Genomic DNA, 9,459 nt, shown 5'->3' with positions numbered 1-9,459 from the left:
TTCCGTCTGGGCCCATATAGGTCACCTCCCTCCTTCCTTCCTTCAGCAATCCCCCCCATCTCTCTCCAGTGAAGACGTCTCAGTATGGTTCTCATTTTCTAACTTGTGATAGTAATTAAAAGGAAGAGGAAAAACAACAACAGATGGCGCTGTTGCCCCCTTTTTCAATGACTCAATATTACAACCACTGACAGAATAAGATAGACAATCTCTGGGGAATTGTCAATGCAACACACCTTTATGGTGAGTGGATAGTTTAGACTAGCTCAGGTAGTCAAGATAGTTTAGACTAGCTCGGGTAGTCAAGATACTTTAGACTAGCTCAGGTAGTCAAGATACTTTAGACTAGCTCAGGTAGTCAAGATAGTTTAGACTAGCTCAGGTAGTCAAGATCGTTTAGACTAGCTCAGGTAGTCAAGATCGTTTATACTAGCTCAGGTAGTCAAGATCGTTTATACTAGCTCAGGTAGTCAAGATAGTTTAGACTAGCTCAGATAGTCAAGATCGTTTAGACTAGCTCGGGTAGTCAAGATCGTTTAGACTAGCTCAGGTAGTCAAGATCGTTTAGACTAGCTCGGTTAGTCAAGATCGTTTAGACTAGCTCGGGTAGTCAAGATAGTTTAGACTAGCTCAGGTAGTCAAGATCGTTTAGACTAGCTCAGGTAGTCAAGATCGTTTAGACTAGCTCAGGTAGTCAAGATAGTTTAGACTAGCTCAGGTAGTCAAGATCGTTTATACTAGCTCAGGTAGTCAAGATCGTTTAGACTAGCTCAGGTAGTCAAGATCGTTTAGACTAGCTCAGGTAGTCAAGATCGTTTATACTAGCTCAGGTAGTCAAGATAGTTTAGACTAGCTCAGGTAGTCAAGATCGTTTAGACTAGCTCGGGTAGTCAAGATCGTGTAGACTAGCTCAGGTAGTCAAGATCGTTTAGACTAGCTCGGGTAGTCAAGATCGTTTAGACTAGCTTAGGTAGTCAAGATCGTTTAGACTAGCTCAGGTAGTCAAGATCGTTTAGACTAGCTCAGGTAGTCAAGATCGTTTAGACTAGCTCAGGTAGTCAAGATCGTTTAGACTAGCTCAGGTAGTCAAGATCGTTTAGACTAGCTCAGCTAGTCCAGAAAAGCATGTGAAAATGTTACTGTCATTATCCTTGTTTTCTGAATTCCTCTCAAGGTTCATAGGAGGAAGAAGTCCCAGGGAGGGACATTGGATCCTCTCCTCTGCTGTTCTTTAAGAGGTATTGTTGGTGTGTGTCCATGGTTACCTGACGTTGTCATGTTTCTGGATGTAGATCTTGTGGAACATCATATCTTCCTTCTTGGCGTTGATTTCTGCCTTCATCTCCATGGCAACGTGCCTTGGAAGCACCGACAGCAGCAAGCGCTCCTGGAGAATGTGTATGATAGAGAGAGGAAAAGGGGGAAGAGAGAGAGAAGCAGAAAGAGAGTGATAGATGAGAGAAAGATGATGTGGAGTGAGCGAGAGAGGGAGAGAGAAGCAGAGCGAGAGAGGGAGAGAGGGGGAGAAGTAGAGAGAGTCAACAGCAACCTTGGGAAAATCCTCTGCATTATCATTAACAGCAGACTCGTACATTTCCTCAGTGAAAACAATATACTGAGCAAATGTCAAATTGGCTTTTTACCAAATTATCGTACGACAGACCATGTATTCACCCTGCACACCCTAATTGACAAACAAACAAACCAAAACAAAGGCAAAGGCAAAGCCTTCTCATGCTTTGTTGATTTCAAAAAAGCCTTCGACTCAATTAGGCATGAGGGTCTGCTATACAAAGTGATGGAAAGTGGTGTTGGGGGAAAAACATACAACATTATAAAATCCATGTACACAAACAAGTGTACAGTTAAAATTGGCAAAAAGCACACACATTTCTTCCCACAGGGCCATGGGGTGAGACAGGGATGCAGCTTAAGCCCCACCCTCTTCAACATATATATCAACAAATTGGCAAGGACACTAGAACAGTCTGCAGCACCCGGCCTCACCCTACTAGAATCTAAAGTCAAATGTCTACTGTTTGCTGATGATCTGGTGCTTCTGTCACCAACCAAGGAGGGCCTTACAGCAGCACCTACACTACCGTTCAAACGTTTGGGGTCACTTAGAAATGTCCCTGTTTTTGAAAGAAAAGTACATTTTGTTGTCCATTAAAATAACAGAAATATAGTGTAGACATTGTTAATGTTGTAAAATACTATTGTTATAATGTTTCTGCCACCATATCTTACGGCAAAATAAAGCTTCTGGAAATCAGGACAGCGACCACTCACCTCGGATTAGACAAAGATTTTTTCCTCAAAAAGCAGGACACAAAGGATGTACTTCAGACACCCGACAAGGCCGACATCCCCGTCATTGGCAAGAGAAAGAGACGCAGGTACAAAGGACAGAGCGGGGTGCCTTGTAAGGATCCGCAGACGGCAAGTGGGAAAGCTGCCGTTACCGTCAATTTTACTTGCCAACATGCAATCATTGGACAATAAATTAGACGAGGTACGATCACGAATATCCTACCAACGGGACATCAAAAATTGTAACATCTTATTATTCATGGAAAAGTGGCTGAATGATGACATGGATATTCAGCTAGTGTCATATATGCTGCACCGGCTAGATAGAACAGCACACTCTGGAAAGACGAGGGGGGGGGGGGGCGGTCTGTGCATATTTGTAAACAACAGCTGGTGCACGAAATCTAAAAAAAAACTCTTGATTTTGCTCACCTGAAGTAGAGTATCTTGGGATAAACTGTAGACCACACTATTTGCAAAAATCCATACTTTTCGTGGCTGTTTATTTACCCCCACAAACGGATGCTGGCACTAAGACCGCACTCAGTCAGCTGTATAAGGAAATAAGCAAACAGGAAACTGCTCACCCAGAGGTGGTGCTCCTAGTGGCCGGGGACTTTAATGCAGGGAAACTTAAATCACTTTTACCTAATTTCTATCAACATGTTAAATGCGCAACCAGAGGGAAAAAAATCGAGATCACCTGTACTCCACACACAGAGACACATACAAAGCTCTCTCTCGCCCTCCATTTGGTAAATCCGACCACAATTCTATCCTCCTGATTCCTGCTTACAAGCAAAAATTAAAGCAGGAAGCACCAGTGACTCGGTCTATAAAAAGTGTTCAGATGAAGCAGATGCTAAACTACAGGACTGTTTTGCTATCACAGACTGGAACATGTTCCGGGATTCCTCCGATGACATTGAGGAGTACACCACATCAGTCACTGTGACTGTACGTACAGTTGAAGTCAGAAGTTTACATACACTTAGGTTGGAGTCATTAAAACCCATGTTTAAACCACTCCACAAATTTCTTGTTAACATACTATAGTTTTGGCAAGTCGGTTAGGACATCTACTTTGTGCATGACACAAGTAATTTTTCCACCGATTGTTTACAGACAGATTATTTCACTTATAATTGTCACGACTTCCGCCGAAGTCGGCCCCTCTCCTTGTTCGGCGGTCGACGTCACCGGCATTCTAGCCACAGCCGGTCCACTTTTCATTTTCCATTTGTTCTGTCTTTTTCTTATCACACCTGGCTTCACTTAATCAATTGCTTGTTTATTATTTAACCCCCTGTTCTACATGTTGTATTTGTGAGTGATTGTTTGTTGTATTGTGGTCCGTATTGTGTGGCCGTGTATATTACGTGTTATGTTGGAAATTTTGAGTAAAGTATTTTATTACTCATATCTGCTGTCCTGCGCCTGACTCATCTCACCAGCTACACACAGATGCCTTTACAATAATTCACCGTATCACAATTCCAGTGGGTCAGAAGTTTACATACACTAAGTTGACTGTGCCTTTAAACAGCTTGGAAAATTCCAGAAAATTATGTCATGGCTTTAGAAGCTTCTGATAGGCTAATTGACATAATTTGAGTCAATTGGAGGTGTACTTGTGGATGTATTTCAAGGTCAACCTTCAAACTCAGTGCCTCTTTGCTTGACATCATGGGAAAATCAAAAGAAATCAGCCCCAAGACGTCAGAAAAAAAATTGTAGACCTCCACAAGTCTGGTTCATCCTTGGGAGCAATTTCCAAACGTTTGAAGGTACGTTCATTTGTACAAACAATAGTACGCAAGTATAAACACCATGGGACCACGCAGCCATCACACCGCTCAGGTAGGAGACCCGTTTGTCTACTAGAGATGAACGTACATTGGTGCGAAAAGTGCAAATCAATCCCAAAACAACAGCAAAGGACCTTGTGAAGATGCTGGAGGAAACAGGTACAAAAGTATCTATATCAACAGTAAAACGAGTCCTATAACAACATAACTTGAAAGGCCGCTCAGCAAGGAAGAAGCCACTGCTCTAAAACCGCCATAAAAAAGCCAGACTACTGTTTGCAACTACACATGGGGACAAATATCGTACTTTTTGGAGAAATGTCCTCTGGTATGATGAAACTAAAATAGAACTGTTTGGCCATAATGACCATCGTTATGTTTGGAGGAAAAAGGGGGATGCTTGCAAGCCGAAGAACACCATCTCAACCGTGAAGCATGGGGGTGGCAGCATCATGTTGTGTGGGTGCTTTGCTGCAGGAGAGGCTGGGGCACTTCACAAAATAGACAGCATAATGAGGAAGGAAAATTATGTGGATATATTGAAGCAACAATTCAAGAAATCAGTAGGGAAGTTAAAGCTTGGTCGCAAATGGGTCTTCCAAATGGACAATGACACCAAGCATAGTTCCAAAGTTCTGGCAAAATGGCTTAAGGACAACAAAGTCAAGGTATTGGAGTGGCCATCACCTCAATCCTACAGATAATTTGTGGGCAGAACTGAAAAAGTGTGAGTGAGCAAGGAGCCCTACAAACCTGAAGCAGTTACACCAGCTCTGTCAGGAGGAATGGGCCAAAATTCACCCAATTTATTGTGGGAAGCTTGTGGAAGGCTACCCGAAACGTTTCCCCCAAGTTAAACAATTTAAAGGCAACGCTACCAAATACTAATTGAGTGTTTGTAAACTTCTGACCCACTGGGAATGTGATGAAAGAAATAAAAGCTGAAATAAATCATTCCCTCTACTATTATTCTGACATTTCACATTCTCAAAATAAAGTGGTGATCCTAACTGACCTGAGACAGGGACTTTTTACTAGGATTAAATGTCAGGAATTGTGAAAAACTGAGTTTAAATGTATTTGGCGAAGGTGCATGTAAACTTCCGACTTCAACTGTACATACCCCAACCAGAAGCCATGGATCACAGGCAACATTCTCACTGAGCTAAAGGGTAGAGCTGCCGTATTCAAGGTGCGGGACTCTAACCCAGAAGCTTATAACAAATCCTTGCAAACTATTACAGACTACAATGGAAAGCACAGCTGCGAGCTGCCCAGTGACACTTCGAGGCAAGCAACACTGAGGCATACTTCGAGGCAAGCAACACTGAGGCATGCATGAGAGCATCAGCTGTTCCAGATGAGCGTGTGATAACGCTCTCCGTAGCCAATGTGAGTAAGACCTTTAAATAGATCAACATTCCCAAAGCCGCGGGGCCAGATGGATTACCAGGACGTGTGATCCGGGCATGTGCTGACCAACTGGCAGATGTCTTCACTGACATTTTCAACATGTCCCTGATTGAGTCTGTAATACCAACATGTTTCAAGCAGACCACCATAGTCCCTGTGCCCAAGAACACAAAGGCCACCTGCCTAAATGACTACAGACCTGTAGCACTCACGTCCGTAGCCATGAAGTCCTTTGAAAGGCTGGTAATGGCTCACATTAACACCATTATCCCAGAAACCCTAGACCCACTCCAATTTGCATACCGCCCAAACAGATCCACAGATGATGCAATCTGTAATGCACTCCACACTGCCCTTTCCCACCTGGACAAAAGGAACACCGACGTGAGAATGCTGTTCATTGACTACAGCTCAGCGTTCAACACCATAGTGCCCTCAAAGGACCCTGGGACTAAACACTACTCTCTGCAACTGGATCCTGGACTTCCTGACGGGCCAACCCCAGGTGGTGAGGTTAGGTAGCAACACATCCGCCACGCTGATCCTCAACACTGGAGCCCCCCAGGGGTGCGTACTCAGTCCCGTCCTGTACTCCCTGTTCACCCACGACTCCGTGGCCTGGCACGACTCCAACACCATCATTAAGTTTGCAGATGACACAGTCCTGATCACTGACAATGATGAGACAGCCTATAAGGAGGAGGTCAGAGACCTGGCCGGGTGGTGCCAGAATAACAAACTATCCGTCAACTGAATCAGGACAAAGGAGATGATTGTGGACTACAGAAAAAGGAGGACCGAGCACGCCCCCATTCTCATCGACGGGTCTACAGTGGAGCAGGTTGAGAGCTTCAAGTTCCTTGGTGTCCACATCACCAACAAACTAGAATGGTCCAAACACACCGAGAAAGTCGTGAAGAGGGCACGACAAAGCCTATTCCCCCTCAGGAGACTGAAAAGATTTGGCATGGATCCTCAGATCCTCAAAAGGTTCTACAGCTACAACATCGAGAGCATCCTGACTGGTTGCATCACTGCCTGGTATTGCAACTGCTCAGAGGGTAGTGCTTAGGGCCCAGTACATCACTGCTCAGAGGGTAGTGCGTACTGCCCAGTACATCACTGGGGCTAAGCTGCCTGCCATCCAGGACCTCTACACCAGGCGGTGTCAGAGGAAGGCCCTAAAAATTGTCAAAGACCCCAGCCACCCCAGTCATAAAATGTTCTCTCTACTACCGCATGGCAAGCGGTACCGGAGCGCCAAGTCTAGGACCAAAAGGCTTCTCAACAGCTTTTACCCCCAAGCCATAAGACTCCTGAACAGGTATTCAAATGGCTACACAGAATATTTGCATTGTCCCGTTCCCCCAACCCCTCTTTTACGCTGCTGCTACTCTCTGTTCATCATATATGCATAGTCACTTTAACCATACCTACATGTACATACTACGTCAATTAGCCTGACTAACCGGTGCCTGTATATAGCCTCGCTACTGTATATAGCCTCGCTACTGTATATAGCCTCGCTACTGTATAAAGCCCCGCTACTGTTTAAAGCACAGGTGTCAAACTCATTCCACGGGGGGCCGAGTGTCTGCGGGTTTTCGCTCCTCCCTTATACTTGATTGATGAATTAACATCACTAATTAGTTAGGAACTCCCCACACCTGGTTGTCTAGGGCTTTATTGAAAGGAAAAACCAAAAACCTGCAGACACTAGGCCCTCCGTGGAATGAGTTTGACACCCCTGGTTTAAAGCCTCGCTACTGTATATAGCCTCGCTACTGTATATAGCCTCGCTACTGTATATAGCCTCGCTACTGTATAAAGCCTCGCTACTGTATATAGCCTCGCTACTGTATATAGCCTCGCTACTGTATATAGCCTCGCTACCCTATATAGCCTCGCTACTGTATATAGCCTCGCTACTGTATAAAGCCTCGCTACTGTATATAGCCTCGCTACTGTTATTTTTCACTGTCTTTTTTCTGTTGTTTTTATTTCTTTACTTACCTGTTAAGGCTAGTGGGTGCTGTTGTCACTATTTATGGAAATCGTGTAATTTTTGAAACGGCTTCCTACAAAATTCTTGATCGTACAATATGCATATTATTATTGGATAGAAAACAGTCTATAGTTTCTATAGCCGTTGAAATTTTGTCTCTAAGTGGAACAGAACTCATTCTACAGCAATTTCCCTGACATGGAGTCAGATTTCACACATTTTGGCCCCTGTTCTGGAGTCAGTTTTAAGGCCACTGTTATTCCTATGAGTATACGGACACTGCTTACGTCTTCCCCTGGATGCCTTTACGTGATGACGCTTTGAATGGTATCGATTGCCCAATCACAGCCACTATAAATGAAAAAATCCTGTAGGTAGGAACTCTTTTCTAGGTGCGTCAGGCGCGCGGAGGACACCGACCTACTGTTTTTCCAAGCATTAGTGTAGCCAGTTATATTTCTCCGGTCATATTTTTACTCGTTATAGGAGTTAAAAACATCATAAGGTAGTTAATTTAAAGCGTTTTATAGCAATTTATATCCGTTTAGTGCGATTTTGGGACATTTATTTCTGAGCCACTGTGAATCTCTGGGCACCGTTCCAGTTCATGCCGAACGCAATGTGCATTTCTGCATGGCAAGAGGACAGCTTTCGACCAAAAGACGATTAGACCCAAGAAAGGATTCTTTGACCAAGATTCTGATGGAAGAACAGCTCAAAGTAGGAACAATTTATTATGATAAATCATGTTTCTGTCGAAAAATGTTAGTGGCTTAGGACGCCATCTTTTTTGACGTAGCTTCGCTTGGCGCAAACTGTATTGAAAAGTAAGGATAATTTAAAAAATGTAATTCCGCGATTGTATTAAGAATTAAATTGTCTATCAATCGCTGTCCACCATATATTTTTTAGTCACGTTTATGAGTATTTATGTATACGACTAGATCACTGTCTAATATGGCGCACGACATTTTCTGACCAGCTGGGCTACTTTTCTCATTGTCTAACCATGATTTTGGTGGCTAAATATGCACATTTTCGAACAAACTGTATATGTATGTTGTAATGTGATGTTACAGGAGTGTCATCTGAAGAATTCTGAGAAGGTTAGTGAAAAAATTTATATATTTTGGCGATGTTTACGTTATCGCTCTCTTTGGCTAGAATCAATGCTGGGGTAATGTTTGCACATGTGCTATGCTAATATAACGATTTATTGTGTTTTCGCTGTAAGACACTTAGAAAATCTGAAATATTGTCTGTATTCACAGGATCTGTGTCTTTCGATTAGTGTATGCTGTGTATTTTTACGAAATGTTTGATGATTAGTAGTTAGGTAAACACGTTGCTCATTGTAATTATTCTAGTCCATTTGTGACGGTGGGTGCAATTGTAAACTATGACATCTACCTGAAATATGCACATTTTTCTAACAAAACCTATCCTATACCATAAATATGTTATCAGACTGTCATCTGAGGAGGTTTTTTCTTGGTTGGTGGCTATCAATATCTTAGTTTAGCCGAATTGGTGATAGCTACTGGTGTTGGTGGACAAAGAAAAGATGGTGGATTATTCTAATGTGTTTAGCTAATAGATTTACAACTTTACATATTGTGTCTTCCCTGTAAAACATTTAAAAAATCGGACATGTTGGCTGGATTCACAAGATTTGTGTCTTTCATTAGCTGTATTGGACTTTAATGTGTGAAAGTTAAATATTTAAAAAAAAAAAAATATTGAATTTCGCGGCTCTGCCTTTTCAGTGGGGGTGGGGGGGGGGGTGTGCCGCTAGCGGCACCCCGGGGCTAGACAGGTTAACTATTGTTCACCTTATACCTATTTTTTACTTAAAAATTGCACAGTTGGTTAGGGCCTGTAAGTAAGCATTTCACTGTAAGGTTGTATTTGGCGCACGTG

The 9,459-nt window shown here is 43.0% G+C and overlaps 1 protein-coding gene across 2 annotated transcripts in view; it reads right to left on the bottom strand.

Moving 5' to 3' along the window:
- The window catches only part of LOC129829634 (adenylate cyclase type 6-like), a 140,793-nt gene that overhangs the window by 35,935 nt on the left and 95,399 nt on the right, over positions 1 to 9,459 (bottom strand). For both annotated transcript variants that reach the window (XM_055891443.1, XM_055891444.1), the window contains exon 5: positions 1,266 to 1,387. In XM_055891443.1, the coding sequence (XP_055747418.1) occupies positions 1,266 to 1,387 (122 nt within the window). The remainder of the gene's footprint in view (positions 1 to 1,265; positions 1,388 to 9,459) is intronic.

This window comes from Salvelinus fontinalis, chromosome 31 (assembly GCF_029448725.1).
Source record: "Salvelinus fontinalis isolate EN_2023a chromosome 31, ASM2944872v1, whole genome shotgun sequence".
Lineage (NCBI taxonomy): Eukaryota > Metazoa > Chordata > Actinopteri > Salmoniformes > Salmonidae > Salvelinus > Salvelinus fontinalis.
The sequence above is the reverse complement of the archived record's forward strand: the minus strand, read 5'-3'. Positions and strand labels throughout refer to the sequence as shown.